Source organism: Pithys albifrons, chromosome 2 (genome assembly GCF_047495875.1).
Source record: "Pithys albifrons albifrons isolate INPA30051 chromosome 2, PitAlb_v1, whole genome shotgun sequence".
Lineage (NCBI taxonomy): Eukaryota > Metazoa > Chordata > Aves > Passeriformes > Thamnophilidae > Pithys > Pithys albifrons.
The window spans coordinates 85576665-85598239 of NC_092459.1; the positions used below are offsets into that span (position 1 = coordinate 85576665).

A 21575-nucleotide genomic window follows, 5' to 3' on the forward strand; every position below is an offset into this window, starting at 1 on the left:
ACCCTGAGACACCTAGATCTATTGGAAGGTACTTCTAGCCTTCCCTGGACATTCTCAAAGTTTCCTAAAACTATTTATTTTCTAACTTTTAAGATAAGGTTGAATCTTGGATACTTTTGCAATCCAACTCTTCTTTCTTCCCCAGAACTTTCAACTTGAGTTGAAAAGGTTCTGGTGGTGTTTTGGTTACAGCTTGGCCATCCTAGGCTGAAACAGACTATTAACTGCACCCAAAATGTTGAAATTTTTCATGTGTCCTCACTTTTCTTGTTTTGTTTCCCTCTTCACCTTTGGAGTTAAGAAAACTTCTGAAAGCGACTCTTACTCAACAATTATTTTTCTTTCAAAAATAAATAAAACTCACAAGTGCCTGCCTAGTTCTGGTTTGCATACTCTGAACATCTGTTCTCCTGCCCAACTGAGGCATGTTATCGAGGGCACAGGCAGGACTAAAGCACAAGGCACACCAGTGATTCCCATCCGAGGGCTAACGCCTACCTACTGCTTACACTCCTTGCTATGGCTTCCACCTACAGTGCACCTCAGTGAGAGTGGAGTTGTCTCCATTACTGCAGTGCTGGCATCAGGTTATGTGGATGGACTGGAAAGAGACCAGCGGGATTTAGCTCAAACGCTCACTGTCAGGATTGGGAGAGAGGTGCCACACAGCTCAGGTAGCTTGCTCCAATCCTGCATGTGCAATACCCTGCCTGACTGTGCCTCTCTGCTCAGATGGTAACGGGTAGAAGTCCAGCCCCTTTGCTCCACATCCTAAATGGTAGATATTTTTTCCCGGAGAAGGACTGACTTAACATTGCAGAGGCCATTAAATCTTGCAGGCAGCCTGCCCTTTTCCAAAGTTCCCACACTCAGGGTTTCCAGAAATGAGATACTGCAGAAGTCCTTAGCTTCTTTGGGATGACACCCCCACCCAACATACTGGTGCGGACTTCAGAATGCTGGTGTATGGCAGCACAGTCCCTACAGGATCTGGCTGTTCATCTGAGCTCTTGCCAACTCACAACTTTGCCTCTGAGGCATACACAGTCTCACCCTTATTCGGTCCAACTGGCTTCCTTGGACAGTCCCCCTTTTTCAGAGTGACGTCATCAATGGCAATGTCCCCCTCGTAGCTCGTGCCCCGGACACCTTCAAAGATTAACTGCAAGCAGAGCATGTGAGAGAGCCCACCGTGAGGCTGCAGTTGTGGATGGCCCTTTCCATGCTGCAGGGTTTTGCAGAGGTGAGCAAGACACAGACTAGATCTTATCAGGTCTCCATGTGAATGATTCCTTCCTGTTTCTTTAATACTTATAGAATCTGGAAAGCCAGATCCCACTGCTAATGGGACGAACTTCCCTGTGCTGAGTGTCTGTATAGTAATAAATGAGCATGTAAAGCTTTGCTTTTTTAAGCGTTCTGTGCTAACAAGCCAACTGATACTGAACAGCTCTTCCAAGAGTAACTAAATCCTTATTTATTATTTTGAAGTACCCAAAAGCACACTGGGCATTTTGCCACAGTGCCAAAACTTACCAGCCTGCACAGAGCAGCTTTCACAAATAACCCCAAAACAGCAAGGCAGCCTGTTGGGTAAAAACATCACCAATAAAAGCAGCCACTGCCTGGGTACATGTGAACGACTTGATGAGCATATATAGGATACCAAGTTCATATGCACAAGCTCTCCTATAGTCCTAAACCAGGGGAAGACTGGGGGTGGGTTCTTACAGCACATGCTAGAAAAAACCTCCAGCACTTAGTCACTTTATACCAAGAGCAAGCATCGCCCAGATGTTCAACACCAAGAGAGCCATCTGCCACACAGACACGCTACCAAAAGGTGCTCTTTTACAAGCAGTTTCTAAATCAGCAATAATCAGAAATTTTATGGTGCCAAACTGATGCTTGCATGTAACAACTTCAGACACAAGTGGATTTGATTTCTGTGCATCCACCAAGCTTTTGGCTTGCCTCAGTGATCCTGGGGGTTGGGAGCTCCCAGTGTGCTCCCAGTGCCCCACCAGCACCTGTGCCACAGAGGCAGATGTCTGGCTGGGAAGTATCCTACATCCATGCCACATAGACAGGACAGGTGGCAGGTAGCTCCTTGACTGTGGACCTGACTTACCTGGAAGGGCCCAGGTGGGTTGATGGGCACATGTGCTTGCTGCCACATGTTTCCCCGGTTCCCACTGAGTGACCAGACCTGGGTGTCGATGGCTCGCTTGTTCCGCACACGAACTAGGAGGTTCAAAGAGCCTGTAAGAGAGAAACCAGATGCTGGTGTACTGGTGCCAGCAGGCAAGCTGGTCTGTTGGACTGGCTCTGGCATAGCTCTGGGGCTCAGCCTCAGACCTTGACTAGCCCAGAGACAGCTTGCAGAGCCACAGTGGTAATCTCTGAAAGGAGCCAGCTTTCTTCTGTGCTGATGGATAAGTACCACTGGCAGTGTTTCATCTGCCTGGCCTATCCAAGGGAGGACAGAGAACCAGACAAAGAAGGACAGGATGAGGAAGAAGAAGTCTGTAGCATGGCTGGGGTGGCACAACAAGGTGGTAAGCAGAAATCATAGAATCAGCAGGATTGGAAGAGACCTCTGAGATCATCAAGCCCAACCCTTGATCCAACCCCACTTTGATTACTAGATCATGGCACTAAGTGCCATGTCCAGTCTCATCTTAAAAAGCTCCAGGGATGGTGAACCCACCATCTCTCTGGGCAGGCCATTCCAATGCCTGACCACTCTCTCTGTAAAGAATTTCTTTCTAATATCCAACCTAAACCTCCCCTGGCAGAGCTTAAGTCCATGCCCTCTTGTTCTATTGCTGGTTACCTGAGAGAAGAGATCAACTGCCACCTGGCTATAACATCCCTTCAGGTAGTTGTAGAGAGTGATAAGGTCTCCCCTGAGCCTCCTCTTCTCCAGGCTAAACAACCTCAGGTCCCTCAGCCTTTCCTCACAGGACTTGTGCTCAAGTCCCTTCACCAGCCTCATTACTCTTTTCTTCTCCCTGCTAGCTGCCAGGAACCTCCAGAGGCACCCCATCCAACCTGCTGCTTGAAGCTGTCTCCTGCTCTACAGGAGGGCAGCATGGTTTTGCCTGGCCACGTCTTGAATTTACCTGGGGAAACTAACTTTTCCTAATGCCCAATATGAACCTTCAGCACTACGAATTGTGGTCACTGATATATGCTACACCACTTATAGCACTCTCCCTGCCCTTGTCCTGGCCATCAGCTGCAGAAATATGACCAGTGTCCTCATTCACTACTTGCCCTGGAAGCAGCCCTGGAGTGAGCACCTGTTCTTGGTGAGCATGCCCAGCACTGCCTGTACCCTACCACTTGGTATGATCCCAACCCCATGTTTTCAGAGGGTCACAAAGATCCTGTGAATCAAGTTCAAATTCCATTTTTTTTAAAAAGCAATTCCTAAAAGGTTTTGTCTGCCATTAAACCAAAACCAAAGCCAACAAATTTCATATTATTTCCAGTTCTCACTTTGAAAGCTGTGTCACAGCCTCCTACTCTCCACCCACAAATAAAACCATCTTGGTTTGTCTTCCTGCAGCGTATTTTCAGTAATACCCTCAGCTGACTTATTTTCCTTTTTTTGCCTAAGCAAAAAAACATTTTTAAGCATTCACTCAGCATTAACCTAAAGACTTTTTTTTCCCCTCAAAAAGTCAATCAATCACAACTCTAGTTATGCTGTTGCTCATCAGTGTTTCTGGTCTCCACACACAGATATATTATACCTGAGAGCAGAAAGGCAATAGTAACCCTCACTCATACATCTACAGTCTGTCTGCACTTGGGATGCTGCATTCCCTCATGGGTATGCCATTCTGAGAAGCAGCAGAAAGAAGTCAAGGGAAGAGAAAGGGAAACAGACTTTCCTGTATAACCTCTCTCTCATATGATCCCCCCAAATTCTTCATTCTTGGCACATCAGTTTTGGGGGCACTGTGTGAATCACAGGGACCTAGAATTACCCCAATCAAGTGCCTACCTGTCAGAAAGTGAGAAATATATCCCAGGGAGTTCAAAGATGCATAATAAAGATGATGAAATGTTTAGATTCTGAGTGAATGACTTACAAGAAAAGGTTAAAAAAATGAAATATGTATACAATTTAGTGAAATGAGGAAAGAAAGGCATTTTATTGCTTGGAAATATTCAGAAATATTAGCAGTCAGGCTAGCTGAGAAAACTAGATGAAGGCCTGACAGGACATGGATGGTGTATCCGGTTCAATTCCTTAATGGTATCCAGTTTGGGATGTAGACCACAACCCAAAATCAGGAGGAAAAGAGATTGTTTTTCTCTCTCTTGAGAGCAGTCAACACTGCACAGTCTTGGTGGGAGAGAGGTAAGTGACTGAGACCTCTCTCCTCGAAACACAGCCACAGAGGAGAGATGTCACTACCGGAGTCCCTGGCAAAAACAGGTTTGAGCTGATGGTTTCTTGGCATCTTCCCCACCCTCAGAAGTTTCCTACGAAGGAAAGTCTCTCTAAGAAGGATACCTAGTCCTCATGGAGGCTCTTGTTCAAACTGATGGCTCATGCAGGAATTACATAATCCCACAGATCAATGACACCAAGAGTGTGTTCAGAGCAGCTAATTACAGACACCAGAGTGGGTGAGGTGAGGGATTGAGAATGAATGAAGAATTAATATGAAGCTGATAGCAAGCAGGGACTATAAACAACCACTGTCTATTCTACCCTCATTTGCAGATCTGTAGGTAGGACCTGCTGCTGTAGGTAGGACCTGCTGCACAACAGCCTGGCTGAGTAGCTAGCACTGGGACAAATCAGGCAGCAAAAGAACTTTGACGCCCTAGGAAAAAAAAAAAAGCAAAGGCGAGACAGAAAGAAACCCAGAGAAGCATCTGGAATGCAAATGAGTGTCTCCAAAGCACTGCCTGTGAATGCCTGGCCTAACCACAATCCAAGCCTGAGCATATCCTGGCTGACAGCTCCACGTCCTTGCAGCATTAGGAAAAATGTTTCAACCTTTTGGACCCCAAATTCCCTAATACAACAATACTGAATGTGACCAGGCATTCTTCAAATGGTTTGCAGTTGGAAAGTAAGTTCCCTTATCTATTCACAATATGCAGTGTTTCACAGCACGGCCCCCCCTCCCCCCCCCGCCCCCCGCCGGCTACACACGTAAAACTGAAGGTCAAAACAGACAATCAGTATACAAATCAGTTAAGAGTTGTGAAGGGCAGCCACGTGTGAATAGCCTTACCTGCAATCCCTGCTAAATTACAGAGGCTCCCTGAGACTGAGAAGAAACTAAAATTCCTCCCTTTCTCACTAATGCTGTCACTGGAATATGCTTCTGGGAAGTGTGGCAGAGGCTCTAGGACTTTAAACATCTGGACTGTCCCATCTGAACTGAGGATATAGATTCGTAGATGTTAAAGATTGTGCAGGTCTTCTACTTTATTCCCTTCTACCATGTGTCAGTCTGCCACCAGTTGCAAGTCAAGTTTAAGGGTATGTAGCCTGGGATGGAGGTACTTGTAATGAACCTCCAGATCTGAGCTCCAGGCAGTGCCATAAAACATTGCAGACTTGGACTACCCGAAACTCCAAGTCATCTTTCCAGTTCCTCAGAGCTTCTTTATCTCCCTTTTCCAGTCTGGCTCCAAAAGCCAACTTGCATGATGGAACAAGTGCTGCAGGGCTTTATGTTTTCCAAGGGAAAGCTTTGGGTTCAACCCATTGCCAGCACTGGGTTCAACCCTAACCCAAAGTGAGACTTTGATCCAGGATCTCACAAATTAAGTCTCAGGCTAAAAAGGGAGGTAGAGCCTAGGTAGATACTGACATCCATAGCTCCTGACCTCTGGTGGATTCACACCTGCCCACACGTATCTCCATGCAATCTAGCAATGCCCATCTCATGCCTTATTAACTATCTTGATTTCTAGTGTAGCTGTCAGCATGACACATGAGTTCAACCCAAACCAGTCACCTGTTAGGTGCCCATCTTAGAGCCCAGAAAACATCACCAAATCCCACTTTGGAGGAGGTAGTCAATGCATCAGCCATGAATGTGTGGGGTGTGAGGAGCCCATTAATAGCTGAAAATAACTTGCCACAGGATCCTCAGCAAACTGCTTTTACCTACTTTTATCTGCTGACATGATATTATAGCAATAACCAAGAGGGATGATAATGCTTAGTCACTCAGAGGGGAACTCACAAACATAGCAAACACTTTCTGAGACCTGAGGGAACATACTAGTGCGTGAAGTCTTCTTCCTTTCCAGTAATTAGAAACTGAGGAAGAACCAAAGTGTGACTGGCTCTCTGACTTCCCATCAGTGAAGGTGTGCAAGGTCCATCTGGGATGTTCTCCAGTGCTAGTGGATGCAGTCACCCTTTTTGCCTGGTTTTATACTGCAAGCATGCCTACTTTTCTGTAGCAGAGTCCAAAGCCAGCTGGCCAGCTTTGTTACCTGTTTCTTTCATTCTTGCCCCTTTCCCACATCCCCCTGTCTGACATTTCCTAAGGGCACCTGCTGGTGAGGCACACATAAGATAGACCATCTATCTGCTGCTACATCTCTCCAGCTGACCAGAGACAAACAAAATGCCAGGACACCAGCAATTCTGTTGTTGCCTCTTCCCATACAAGGCTATCTTTGCATTGTCTTGTAATCTCTATTATTCCTTCTTCCCAATCAAAATGGAGAATAAAGGCCAGTGAGGAGTGATGAGGAATCAATTGAAAGGAGAGCAAGTGGTACCTTCTGCTGGCTGCCTTTAAGACCAGAGCTGGCATTTCAAAAGCGTGGCACTCACACAAAAGAGCACCAGCTGGGCTGCCAGATAGTGTAGCCCAAGGGATGCCTTTAAATGTTACCTTCTCACAACAAAGGGTTTTCACTCAGTTGCCACAGGATGGGGACTTCACTGCTGCATTAAATTGCAGTGTAGATCCAGAAGAGGGTGCAGACACAAGTGGGAGGGAGACAGGGTCTGTAAGGGCAGGGCCACTGGCACAGTCTGTGCAGGATGGCAGAGAAGGTAGAGGTTTCTTCAAGAGGTCTTTGTGGGGAAGCTGGGGAGGTCAGTGTAGGCTGCTGTTGTGGGAAAAGGCTAAGGCACAGCTCAGTGTATGTGGCTCAGATGGCAGGCAGGCAGCTGGAGCAGTCAGGAAGCAAAGGGAGAATTGAAGCTACACACTGAGAGATGGGGTGTCATGCCAAGTGCAGCAGAGCTTCGTGGGATGAACAGGGAAAGCTGCTGGGATTCACAGCCAGGAGAGGGGCTGACTGCAGGCTGGCACACAGCCTGGTCTCACTGTGACTCCCTCTTGCACTCCTTCAGAACTCCTACTCCAGCACGGGGCAATCTCAGGAGATCAGCTGTTCATGAGAATTCCTGGCTGCAGCTCCACTTTAGATTTGGCACCAACTAAGAATTCAAGGCTGAAAGTCCCCATGGAAATTCCCATAGCATTTCAACTGCAGGCAAGACAATTGAGGTAAGAAGCCCACTGATTGCAAGAGATACCCGGTAGATGGAAAGAGATAAACAGAGTGGAGAGGACTTAGACCTTGCACAGCTTAGCAGTCACCTGCAAATTCAGTGAGGGCTAAAACCAAGCTAGGGAGAAGAGAGCTCTTACCTTTCTAAGAGAGGATCTGAGCACTTTCTTAAGTGTTTAATGTTAACACCACTGATCAGAAACTAAAAGCCTAAAGCTTAGTGCATGCAAATCCCAGAAGCAAATGACAGGTTCCAGAAAGAATCTATTACTGTTTATAATCTTTGCAATGAACACATTTAAATGGATGTTAATGAATAGCAGTCAGTGTCAGGCTGGTGTTCTCAGTTAAAGAGCTGTGAGGAGAAGTTACTGCTCTGTGAGCTAGAAAGCAGAGGGTGGAAAAATAATTGTAGCACAACTATACATGGATAAATAATATCAGCTGGTATTGACTCGTAGTTTCTAGGAATGTAAGTTGTCCTCATGCCATGGTAGGATGTATTTACTCGCTCACAGTCTCTCAGGATGTTTCACACATTAGCATATGTTCAGTAAGACAATTAAAGCCTCTGGGCTGCTTTCCACTCCTGATAGCAGAGAGCTTTATCTCTACATGACTTTAACTGTTCTCCGATTGGTGTGCAGGGTGCCCTGTGCCCAGTCATAGGATCACTACCCAGACCTTTTCCTGCAGCCACTGCTTCACAAACTTCAGAGTAGGAGCGTTCAGAGAGCTCACCTTGGTCAGAGTTTGGAAAGCACTACTATCCCGCCTCTTCTCAGAAGGCACCTCCACTGAGGAACTGACCATGTTTAGTGCTGTGCTGCAAGTCAGCTAATTGCTGTAGGACACTCTGTGCCTCATTACAGTAGGGAGGCTAAAGAGAAAGTGATCAGGAAGAATCAAAGTCTCCCTGCTGTGGCTGAGACTTTCTGGGTGTATAAACAACAATATGATAAGTTTTGATTAGCAATGTTTCCCTTACAGGAAACCTGTGAAAATAGGGCTACAGGGAATTTTCTTTGGAGTTTACAGAGGATTTAAACATATTCCATCCCTGATCTCCTAAACTACCATCAAATGGGGCTGTGCTTGATGCAGTAATCCCTGACATGGCAAAGCCAAGTGCACAGATTGATCTATGATCCATCACTATGCATCTGACCTGACCTGTCTGGCATGTACCTGAATTTTGGGACACAGGGAACGGGCCAGCAGAGAAGCAGCAACACTGCACTCTAAAAAGCCAAAGTGGACATATGGCTGGACCCCCGGGGAAGTCACACTGGACAAGAGGCACCTGTGATCTGCAGACAGTGGGGTAAATGCAATGGTATAGTCAGGGCTATAATGAGGCATGTCAAGTGCTAATGGGATGAAGGCAGGCAAGCTACGGCCAAAGCTTCTTCTCTCCAGTATATCCCCACCTGTCTGTGTGCATAGGGAGCAGATGGTGATACGGCAGGAGCAGACTTGCAATGCAACTATGCTTGAGCTCCTCTGCTCATTTGATCCATGGTCTAGCTAGAGAAACTGTTAGCACAGAAAGATGAAAAAACCAAGATTTTGGTCTCTGATACTATGTTTATAGAACAAAATCCTGCCACTCTGTTTCATGGAGAATTCCTTCAGAGGTTGTTTGTGATCAGTAACAGGCTTTCTGTGCGTGGACAACAGGATGTTCAAAGGAAGGAATTCCAAAGCAGGAGAAAAAAATCTTGATGCTCTGCAACATTAAATTTATGTTACTTCAGAAGAACAAACGCCTATCCAATATGCAGCCAGAACAGAGCAGAAGGAGGGTAGAGGGAGGGTGATTCAGGGCTAAGTTCAGAGCTCATCACTTTTTGGGGTCATTGTTGTGTATGAGCCCAGTGCTGCCTGTGACTCAGCTGCAAGTGCTCAGCAGCTGTCATTTCTCTGTGCAGGTGTTGCCAAGCAGGATGGGACAATATCGATGGGGGCAGCTCCTTTCCTCTTACCTTCTGTCCTTAGTGGTCCCCAGATGTGCTGGGTACTACCTTAGAGAGGAGAGGCCAGCCTGGGAGAAAATCATAGAATTGTTTAGGTTGGAAAAGACTTTTAAGATCATCAAGTCCAACCATTAAAAATGAGAGTACAAATAAGCGTAGCAAGAAGGAGACCATGTGTAGGCAACTCTCCCGCCAATTTTACAGACTCAAGAAGTAGAGTGAACCCTAGTTCAGCTGTGAGGCCTATTTGGTCCTTGTTCACCCTCTGTTTCGTGACATGTCCAGATGCCTCCAGGCAAATGCTCTCCCTCCTCCCAGCTTTGATAACCGACCCTTTTATCTTTGCCACCAGAGACAGCTGGGTCCTTTGTGGAATTCATGTGCTCAGCTCTCAGATTGAGAGTACGCACTGTGCTCAGTGCTCTCAGACGAGCTGAAACAGAAGTCTGCTTCATAGACACTGTCAGGTTTAAAAGAGCACAACAGCCAGACAGGGGAGTCTGCCTGCCTTCATTCTGTGGGCAAGTTTTGTAAAGACAGCCAGAGAGGAGGGAGCCTCCCAGAGCCCCCAAAATACAAGAGATGTGTGGGGGAGGGTTCCTGACAAAAATCCTGCAGATACAGATATACTCATGCTGAGGAAAATTTTGCCTGTCTCTTCTCTATCTCTATTAACAATTTTCCTATTTCCCCATCATCACCTTGTCTGTGGTGTCTCAGTCCCCCCGAGTGAAGCACAGGGCAGCTGCATGGCTGCAGGGCGTGGAGCAGATGGGCTGCTTTACTGTGATGCTGAAGCCAGCAAGACAGCAGGAAGGAGCAGCTGAGATCACATATTCTTCCTGCTGAACAGAAGACACCACTCAAAAAGTGTTCTCTGGCCTCCTCCTCTGCCTGACCCAAGGAGATGTTAGAGGATGAATGGCTCAGGTCTAGGAAGCGATCTGCTGCAGGAAGGCTGCTTGTTAGTGTAGGCTGTGTTCCCAGCTTTGACTCGGGATACATTATAGCAAGACGCTCCTTTCACCTTTCATGCCTGCTTGTACCTTCACCAGAAAATTTCAAGGGGACTAGCTGGAAAAGTGAGACTCTCAACATGGATCTGCAAACTTCTTCAATTCCACTGCTAGGGTGCATGCTATCCCTGTGGATCTCTCTTTGGGAGAGGAAGTCACTCCTAGAACTGGTGATGATGACTGACACTTGCTGAGCATTTTTTTATTTTCTGGGAAGCATTTCCATACACGTTAGAAAATCATGTCTTGCTGAAGCTCGAGTCCAGACGGGGATGGTTGAATAAGAGCTCATGATACCTTTGTGGTCTGGCCCCAGAGCCTTTATCCTGTCAGAATACCCAGGGGAATGTCCAGATTCGCACCTGGAATGACCAATAATGAAATAGTTAATAGTCCATGTAGAGAACAGAAGAGTGACAAGGGAGTGCTAAAGAAGTAGCCTGATAGGCACTGAGCACTCCTGTTTCCTCTTAAGTGTCTGCTAAATTTTGTATCTAGCAATTTCAGGGTCTGAATAACTGATGCAACACCTGATGTCTCAGGAGAAGATCTGGCTGCTGTATATCTTTACAGCTCCTCAACTTTGCACAAGGCTGCTGCTGTCAGTCAAGTCTAAATGGAAGGAGTCTATCCTTAGACCATGAAGGAAGGATGAGGAGATCATAGCAACTTCCAGCCAGAGGAGTAATGATAGATAAGGTAAGCAAAAGCAAAAATGATCTATGGGGATTCAGGGCATCAGCAAATGAACTGGTGACAGCATCTGTGCCTCTGACAACCTTCCCAACAAATTCTACAGCAGAAATGTGGTCAGGCATTCAACTGCTAAGACATACAAGAGGACTTATGAAGAAGGCAACATTTCAGTGGCTATTTGCACTGGAAACTCGATTCAGAGATGGCACTCTTTGTGAGAGGCAAGAAAAGGCAGAGACCAGTGAATCCTGATTCAAGGTACTAAGCAGAATGCCTGCAACAACATGAAGACACAATATTGATGGAATAAAAATTACATGTAGCAAATTCACATCTGAATACCTTTCCTCCTCATCTCCATGTCTTCTTCAGCTTTATGTCCCAAGCTTTTCGGCTTATGATGATTCAGTCCTATGTGCCATATCAAACATACTGTTGGTGCTCTTTGTAAGTTAACATCCAGTGAAGGTATAGACACATAGTATTTACTGGGCTCCAGCAAAAGCAACTGAAGGGAGTTCTCTGCACTTGTTTATGCACAAGTTTGATTAGATCTTGTATTGGTCCCATTGGGTCTTAATAATCTTTAAATCTATGCCTCTAACCCAAAGTTCACTGAAGTCTTTAGAAAAAGAGTGACTTCAACGGTCTTTGGTTCAGAGCCACTGTATTGAACCCAGAGAGGTTGAATGACACTTTACAAATATGTGGTTATGTTGCCAGGTATTTATAATCCTTGCTCACGATTGTGGTATTTGACTAACTTCCCCCTCAAAAAGCAGATACTCTTAGAAAAGACCACAGTCTATCCAAATGGTCTAAACTATAGCCCACAGGAAGTTCTGGATCTCTGAACACAACATTAGTCAAATAGGTATTTATTGATGAAGGAATGAGTAAAGCCAAGAACCCATCTGAATAAGTGGAAAAGGAATGAGTTTTTAAAAAATCGAGTACATTTTTCATTACAAAATGTTCACTTAACTCTAACTGCAACTTGTTTTCAAGAGGTTAGAGAGAAGTGAATCATATTCATTACGAAAATCAGCAGCCTCTCAATCAATCCAGTGATGTAATCTCTACTGTGTAGAGCTATTGCTCTGGAGATAATGGCATGGACTTCAAGAACAACACATTTCTATATAAGGCAAACTTTACGTATCCAACAGAATGTAGCCACCTCCAGGACGCCACCTGTGTAACTGTGCAGTGGCAGAGTGCTGCGTTCACAAACAAAGTTTGAGTAGAAATGTTGAATCTTATAAAAAGGATGTCTCCCTGGTTCAAATTGCTTTTGCATTGAATTAATTGGTACCTATCAATCTGTGTGACCTGACAGCTCTGATCATTGTCAGAAACAAGATGCAGCCACATGGCATCCACTGGCATTTGATCATCTACCACAGCCTTTCAGACACACCTTTGCGCTGGCTGCATTATCTGGGTTGAAGAAGTAATGAAGCAATTCAGTTTGGCAGGCCTTCCACATCTGTGACTTCTCCTCACCAGAAAGGCATCAGTGGTGTCACCACCAGTGTGAGTGGCTGCCCACAAGCCAATTACCTCTGTGAATCAGCTTATGGCTTTCTTGAACTCAGATGCTGTGGCAAGGTCTCATTGTTTCTAGTGACTCAGGACCCAAATCTGTCTTTGTCAGTCCCAAGAACTGTTCTTCACATTATCTTAGAGCAGCGTGGAATAGAATAGAAAGAGATAAAAAAGGGAAGTGAAGGTAAAGTTGCAAAGACCTACAACCACTAGCTAGTCCAACTGCCTGACAACTTTGAAGACCTCTCTAGGAAGCCTATTCCAGTGTCTGACCACCCTCTCAGTAAAGAAATTTGATCTTCCTCTGGTGCCACTTTGAATGTCCTGTCACCAAATACCAGGGATTAGCACCTTCCACCCACTTTTCCTTCTCAAGAAGCTGAAGAGAGCAATGAGTACTTCACCATTTCGTTGGAAGATTCCCATCCTGATTATACATAGGGTAGACTTAGCTGGGAAGGTCAGATAAGGTCTGTGTTAGCACTGGAATATCCACACCTTTAACTCTTCCTGAGCTTGACAGATGCTGGACATATGCCAGAAAATAAGCCAGTTATCTGATTTCTGGGAGAGGAACTGGCCAAAGTAAGACCATGACATTTCTAGTGCTAAAGGGAGGCTCAAAGTACAAAAATTGCAAGCCAAGAGCAGGGTCTTCCAACTTTGCACTTGATCAGATCCAGCTCTTGAAGCCCAAGTATAAAGCAAAATATACACAGGTATTTCTCCCAAAAATGCCAAAGCAGTGGAAAGGATTCAAAAGGGTTTATTTTGGAGATGAGGATGCTGAAAACTTACAAAACCTCACAGTGATAGGAGACAGCACCAGGCCTCAGGGAAAAGGCAGCTCCCATGGTCTGCCAGGGCTTTTTATTTTCTCCCTTCCTCCCCTGCCCTCTCCGGCCCAAGGAGGCTCTGTACATGTCTGTGAACGTTCTCTCTCCCGCAGAGCAGAGAGACACTTTGCAGGCAAAAGGCCTCCTAAGCAAAAACAAGTTCTAGCTTCCTGTTACAAATGTCTTCCAAAAGGACATCTATCCCTAAACCAAGACTTGTGAATTTCACTACAGAAAGCAGCTGAACAGTCTCATCCTGGGAGGTACCCCAGGGCAAGGATGGGTCTTTGCCTTCTCCCTTCTCTGACATCATCATAAACCTGTGTGCAGTGGCTACTGCTATTAAAAACCCAGTTTGAAAAGGGTCTGCCAAGAAGAGGTTAAAAAAATGCTGCTTGGGCACATCATGTATCACTGCTTTTATGTAGGTACCTCTGTGAGCAGGTAAACTCCTTGACTCAAGTGCTTCCCAATGAGTCACTGGCTCAAGACATAGGGATAGGAAGCTATAGTGTTAAGCATTCACTGTGTACCACATGCACCACAATGGCCACATAAAAAGCTACATTCACTGTGGCTGAAATTTCCACATCCCTCTGAGCAACCTTCATTCTGCAACCTGACCATGAACACATCTCTTGCTGCAGGGTCTGTGAGAGCATCCAGAAGTGAGCAGGAGGAAGTGCAGCTTATAACCTGGCTATCAGGAGACATGAGAGAAAGGTGGCGGAGGACTGTGGTGGGAAAAGTCCATCAGGGACACTGTCCTCTCAGAATCACAGAATGACAAAATATGTCAAGTTGGGAGGGATACACAAGGATCTTTGAGTCCAACTCCTGGTTCTGCACAGGATCATCCCCAAGAGTCACATCATGTGCCTGAGGGTATTGTCCAAACACTTCTTGAACTCTGTCAGGCTTGGTCCTGTGACCAGTTCACTCGGGAGCCTGTTCCAGTGCCCAACCACCCTCTGGGTGAAAAATCTTTTTCCAATATCCAACCTAAACCTCCCACGACACAATTTCAGTCCATTCCCTCAGGTCCTGTCACTGGTCACCACAGAAAAGAGATCAGTGCCTGTCCATCTTCTTCGCCTCATGAAGAGGTTGTAGACTGCGATGAGGTCTCCCCTCAAGTCTCCTCTTCTCCAGGCTGAACAGACCAAGTGCCCTCATCCACTCCTCACAAAGCTTCCCCTCAAGGCCCTTCACCATCTTCGTTGCCTTCCTTTGGACACTTCATAAGAACTTAATATATTTCTTATATTTAAGTGCCCAAAACTACACACAATATTCAAGGTGATGCCACTCCAGTGTAGAGCAGATAAGGACAATCTGCAAACTTGCTTAGTATCCCTTCCTGTCCTGTGTCCAAGTCATTCATGAAGCTGTTGAAGAGCACAAGGCCCAAGATGGAGCTCTTTAAACCCCACTAGTGATAGGTCACCAATCTGATTTTCCCCCATTCACTATTACTGTCTGTGGTTCACCCATGAACCAACTGCTCACCCATCCCATGATGTGTTTATCCAGCTGTGTGCTGGACATTTTGTCCAGAAGGATCCTGTGAGAGACAGCATCAAAAGCTTTACTGAAATCCAAAAAGATTACATCAACTGGGTTCCCTTGATCACCTAGGTGGATTACCTTGTCATGAAAGGGAATCAGGTTGGATAAGTAGGACTTTCCTCTCATGAAACTGTGCTGACTGTGACTGATGACTGCATTGTATTTCAGGTGTTTTTAAATACTTCACAGAATAATCTTCAGGCACTGAAATGAGACTGACAGGTGTGTAGTTTCCAGGGTCCTCCTTCTTGAAAATCCAGACAACATTCACCAGTTCCCAGTCAGCTGGGAACCCTCTGAATTTCCAAGACTGCTCAAAAGTCATCAAGAGAGGTTGTGCAATGACATTAGTCAGCTCTTTGAGGATTCTGGGATGAATCCCACCAGGTCCCACAGATTTGTAGGGATCCAGCTGGAGCAACAGATCCAGCACAATTTCTGAGTCAACTGGGAGTTGATCATTCTTGCAGACATGGTGCTCCAGCTCAGGGCACTTAGACCTCCTTGATCTATCATCCATGTTGAAGAGAGGCAAAGAAAGCATTAAACACCTCTGTCTTTTCTCTGTCCCTCTTTATGAGGTGACCATCCTGATGCTGTAATGGGCTGATGATGTTTCTATACTGCCTACTTGCATTAATATACTTGAAAAAACTCTTTTTTATTGTTCCCCACATTCCTGGCCAGCTTCTACTCCAGCTGAGCTTTGGCCACAGGGATTTTCTCCCTGCAGTGGCAAGCAGGATCTCTGAATTCTTCCCATGTCACTTGACCTTCCTTCCACTGTACATGCACCTTCTTTTTTTGTCTTATCTTCAAGAGAAGATTCCTGCTCAGCCAAGCTGGCCTTCCACCTCACCTGCTTGACTTCCAACATTGGGAACTCCCTGCTCCTGTGCCCTTAGGAGGTGATGCCGAAAGGGTTTTTGTTCTGATTTTCACATTTTGTAGATTTTAGGAACACAGTAGTTGTAGATTTTTAGAGGGTTAATATTTCTAACAGTTTAAGTTTAATGCCTTTCTATCACTACCCCTGTCCCAGAACAGGAAGCTCAAATTCCTTTAGTTAATTAATCTTGTTTAGACTCCTTTCCAAGGTAAAGAGCTGAAGGATATCAGAAGGCCTACAGAACGAAACATAAACATAGGTCAGAGTGACCCAAAAGCCAAAACTGGATGAGCTCCAAGAGATCTTTGTGAGCCTGAGGAAGAAGAGCTGATGAAGACAGAGGGTCCTGACGACCCCAGACCCAATTCCAGGGGGTTGGACCAGGGGTGGGACTGGGGCTGGACTGAGAAATGTGTAAAGCAATGATTGGAAGGATCTTATTATAAAAGCCATGGAAACAAGAACTGAGACACATGCATGTCATCCTGTATTCCTGTGGGCTGTAGGCCCTGTGTTATTAAAGGACCTTTACTTTTTAACTTACCCTACACTAACGTGGCTCGAAGTCCTTTTTTGGGGGGGAAGGGTCATTCACGGCATCAGAGGTGATGTTCAAAAAGTGACCAGCACTGATGGATCCCATCACCTGCAAAAACATTGTCCCAGGGGATCTCACTTACTAATTCCATGAGCAGGCTGAAGTCTGCTCTCCTCATGTCCAGAGTTGAGGTTTTGCTGGCACTTTTCCTTCTGTTAACAGCAATTTTAAACTTAATCACTTGGTGGTCACCATGGCCAAGACAACCACAACCTCTACTTCACTTACAAGATCCACTCTGTTGACAAGAGATCAAGGAGGGTATTTTTTCAAGTCAGCTCCCTTAGGACTGGTTCTATAAAGTGATCCTCCATGTTTCTTGGGAATCTTCTGGCCTGGGCTGTACTAGCTGTATGGTGCTTCAAGTTGATGTCTGCAAAGTTGAAGTCTCTCAAATGTAGTTGATTTGGAAGTGTCCCTTAGTTCCTTGAATTTGATGGCGTCATTGTCCTGGCTGGAAGGTCTATAGTGGACTCCCACAATGACTTCCACATTATTTGTTTCCCCCTTGATTCTTACCCAGAGACTCTCAAATGTGCCATTGCCAACTGTGAGCTCCATATATTCTAACCTTTCTATTACATACAGTGCCACCCTTCCACCTTTTTTGCCCTCTCTATCCCCCGTGAAGAGCCTGTAACCATCCAACAGCACACTCTAGTCAGGAGACTCATCCCACCAGGTTTCACTTACTGATGTCAAATCTCTGGGACCGGGGCAAAGCTTCAAGCTTCTCTTGTCTGGCAGCCCCTGGGAAGGGAGGAAGAGGAGTTTGATGGCTTGAAGCAAGGACTTGAGGATTTGCTCCCACCTGCAAATGTTGACTCACCCAGCCAACCTGACAAAAAGGCTGTTTTGAACTTGGCAAATCATTGTTGCCTGCCGTGGCTAGTTTCTTTCCCTGAAGAAAGCAAGCAATTCCTCATTTGATGTGTCTGTGTCAGCCACAAGCAAGACATCCTTGTTCCTGAATGCCTGTTGGAAACGGGAGTTCTTTTCTTTATCTCCCCCTGATTTTTGTGTTTGGGCAGGCAGGATCATAGGGCAATGTGAATGCTTGCTCCAGAGGGGGCCAGAGGAAGAAAAATGAATGACCAAATAACTTCAGAAAAACAGGAATTGCCTCCAGGGACCTCCCCTTCATCCTGCTCTCTCATCAGCTGAGAGATATTCAACATCGTCCTGCTCTGCTAGTCACTGAATATTTTATACCATGGCTACAGCCAGTCCATTTGTATTCTGTTTCTCTCTTTCGTCATATCTATTATAAACGAGTAGTGTCTGGGAACTCTCCCAGGGAAGATTTGCCTGGATGGCTATGGATATTTTATAGTCAAATTGTGAGAGTAAACCAGCTTTCAAGTTCTGTAGAGGGGGGAAGAAAGGTAATAAAAGGGTTATTAAAAAATAAATAAATGTCGGGATTTTATAAGGCTTCTTTTCATAGTGACAGAGCTTTGGTTTGCTCCACAATGGAGCTGGAGTTGCTAGGAAGGCTTGGGCTGAGAGGTACTCTCTTGCTGACAGCCTGCCAACAATCTGGTATGTTCTTGTTAAGTGCTATGGCTGGCTCAGTCACGTGGCTCTGTAGGACTGCGCTGACACCAGGTGAGCCGGGGGTTGGGGCTATGACTGTAGGCATCAGGGATAGGCAGATATATGGGAAGCAAGGCATAGCTCAGGACTGTAGAAACCCCATCTTTACCTTCATATTGTCAGGTATGTGATATGGGTGAGAGGGCAGGGTCTGTTTCCTGGTTTGACAGAAGTCCTACTAAGTCCTACACTCTCCTCTAACCCAGGGCTAAAGAAAAGAGCTAAATAAACTTGCTTTTCCCTAAAAGCTCTGAGAGGACTTCAGCCACTAGGGCATCAAGCCTGGCACCATCCAAACAATCTACAGCTTTCAGGAAGGGTTTCACAACTTCCATAAAAGCAAAACCAGCCATGGAGTAAGGAACATGTACTATAAAAATGTAGACTGAGCCATCAGACCTGCTGGTGAAACAGAGCATGTCCCAAATGTGGGTTTATTTGCCCATGTGCAGAGATGATGACAGCTATGCCAGAGTGCTGCCAGTGTGGCAGTAAGAAAGAATATCAAGCAGCGTTAAGAGTTAGTAATTAGTATAGTGGGAATGATGAAAAACAGACAATTTCACATTACTATGCATTCTGATTTTTCCTGTAGAGGTTTCAGTTTCAACCTGCTGCCCCAAAATGTAGAAGAGAAACCAAAACAGTTACAGAATATTGAGACTGGCCCTGAAAGAAACTCCAGTGGTGAGCAGATACAAGGTACTAAGTTTCAATTTCCAGACAAAGATATAGTGGATTTGCTAGACCAAGTCACATATTCCACATATTCATGTATTCTAGGCCAACAGAAAAAGAACTTCCTCTCATTTATTTCTTTCATTCTCTGACTCTATGTAGTCAGTCTAATTTTGAATTAATTTATTCATTTTCAGCTCAGTAGCACCCACTCTGGAAATCATGATGTGGCATTAGAGCCTATTCACCTCGCACAAATTTATCAGCCCCATTGTGCAACAAGGGAAAAACAGGGAGCAGGCAGGGGCCACAGCCATTAGGTATCGAGAAAAATCAACAGATGTAAAAGGTGTCTGAAGGAGACAAATAGAAAATGGCACTCAGTGGCTTTCTTAGGTTTTGGGAGTCACTGTTGCTTTTGCTCTGGGTAATTTGCGTGTGGAGCAAATGAGTAAAGAGTTAAAATGCTAAATGCAAAAAACCTCTAAAGAATTGATCTCTGTGCAGTTCACCTCATCTCCAGACAGACCACCACACGAAAGCTGTAAAACAGAGCTCATGTCCAAAAGCAAGCAAAAGTTGATGGGCTTTTACCTTACCTGTGAATGAACTTGGGATATGACACCTACTTTTATTTCCAAAGGAAACAAGGCAAAAGAGGCCTCCTCTCCCTACATCTTTCCTTGCTAGCCTCCCACCAGTCTGGGCCAGTCTTCACTGAAATCACAAAAAATGAGATCCCTTTTCAAGCCCCCAGAAGACATGCAGGAATTAGGCAGCAGAGCTGACCTACCACAAGAGTCAGCTGCAGGGAATATGTGAGTTTGCCAGACAGCATTAACAGCTGGACTCCTGTCAGCTAAGCAGGATCAGCAAGTTCAGAAAAACCTGGTGTGAGCCAACACTGACAGTGCTCTGCCTCAGCAACCTGTCACTGATGACATGACTACAGCATGGAGCAGCCAGTCTGCAGGGGGAATACAGGTGTGTGCAAACACCTCTGACCTAGCCCGACCCCTCAGAACAAAGACACAGATGGAGACCTATACAGTGAACTGCAGCCCAGTCCCTAGTGCCCGGCACCCATGGTTGTCAGGGTTTCAGCATTGCCCAGATTTTGCAGTTTAACCTCTCAGCTATGCCACAAGTGCACAAAGTGGTGGCCAGACTCAGGAGTACATTCCCTTCCAGTGACATCTATGGTGCTGAGCAGGGAGATGTTAATTAACCCCGTTTATTGAAGGGCAGACACATTCCTGCCTGGGTTCTGATTTTTCAGTCAGGCTCCAGTCCAGCAGGTGATTAATAACCCAGCGTGCTGTGGGAAGAGTGCATCTATTATTCAAATTAATGAAATTATAATCAAGAGGTGACGAATTAGCAATTGCTCCTTGACTGGATATGGAAACTCATTAGTGTGCCAGGCACTTCTGTGGTGCTTGCTGCATTCACAGGCTTACAGTTAGAGAGGAGGGAGTCAGGCACACGGGACAGCCCCTTGGCACAGCTGGGGAAACACACATCCTGCCCATCCCAATATAGCTGCAGCCACTGTAGAACTCTCTGGTCCCACAAAGCCTCTTAACCTCCATCTCTTCTTCAGTGCCCTCCTGAATTTCTGCTCAGAGGCACAGCTGTTGGAGTGAGAGGCTGGAGATCTTCCCCAACAGCCTGCTCAAGGCTGGGGTTATCCTTCCCTGGAGGGTACTCACCGATGTGCTTCCCATACATGTGGTAGTAGAAGGAGACACAGTAATACTTGGCAGTAATGTTGTAGAGGGGGCTGATGAGCCGGGCTTTGTCTCCTGTCACCCGGGGCCGGGACGCCTCAATGAACATGTAATAACCTACAGAACAAGAAGGAAAGGTGGGGAAAGGCAGCATGCACTGGGTCTCCCTTCTTGCAAGAGATGGGAAGCCAGTGGCGGGGAGACCACTCCTCCTCCTCTGGGAGACCTCTCCTCCTTTGGGAGGCATGGCCTTGCTCTTCCCAACTGCTCTGCATCCACTGTGATCCTGGCCAGAGGCACTTGCAGGATGTCCACAGTGCCTCTCCACCTTGGCAGTAGGAGAGCAGGAGAGATGGGCATCTTGCAGACTTGCTGTGAGCACGTGCAGCAGGTGAATTCCTGAGTGTGCACACACACATCTGTCTGGGTGCAAAATGAGCCTTTCTGCTGCAGCACAAGGAGCCCCAGAACTGACTGCACAGTGTAAGGAGAAAACCAGAAAGAGGCGGGAGAAACCATTCTCAACTAATTTCTCTGCCTTAAACAGAGGGAGAGACGATTTGGTATATCTGGCCTAAACAATATTGTTGTCTAAAGAGAACAATACCAAAGTAGTTTTTAACAGCCCAGGGAGGAACAGATTAGCTATTTAATTTGTTGACATAATTTTCAATGCTCAATCAGGTTGGTGTAGTGAACACTAATGGGAAAAGCCACTTCCTTAGCTTGCCATTGCATGGTTCCCATTTTTTTCCTGTGTTCAAAGATATGTGCCTGCATACAAATTTACTTTCCTCATTAGAGAAAGGAGGAAGTAATATCCAGCTAAAATGGGAGCATGTACTCCACTCACAGCTAGCATGAGCAATACATAACGCTAGTCTCCTTCAGGCATGAGGTAAGGCAGCTCCTGTATCTCATGCTC

The 21575-nt window shown here is 45.8% G+C and overlaps 1 protein-coding gene across 4 annotated transcripts in view; it reads right to left on the reverse strand.

Moving 5' to 3' along the window:
• The window catches only part of MDGA1 (MAM domain containing glycosylphosphatidylinositol anchor 1), a 148051-nt gene that overhangs the window by 1140 nt on the left and 125336 nt on the right, over positions 1-21575 (reverse strand). For all 4 annotated transcript variants that reach the window (XM_071576659.1, XM_071576676.1, XM_071576668.1 and 1 more), the window contains 3 exons: positions 20633-20767; positions 2132-2262; positions 1054-1162 (listed from right to left, as the gene is read on the reverse strand). In XM_071576659.1, coding sequence (XP_071432760.1) covers positions 1054-1162; positions 2132-2262; positions 20633-20767 — 375 coding nt within the window. The remainder of the gene's footprint in view (positions 1-1053; positions 1163-2131; positions 2263-20632; positions 20768-21575) is intronic.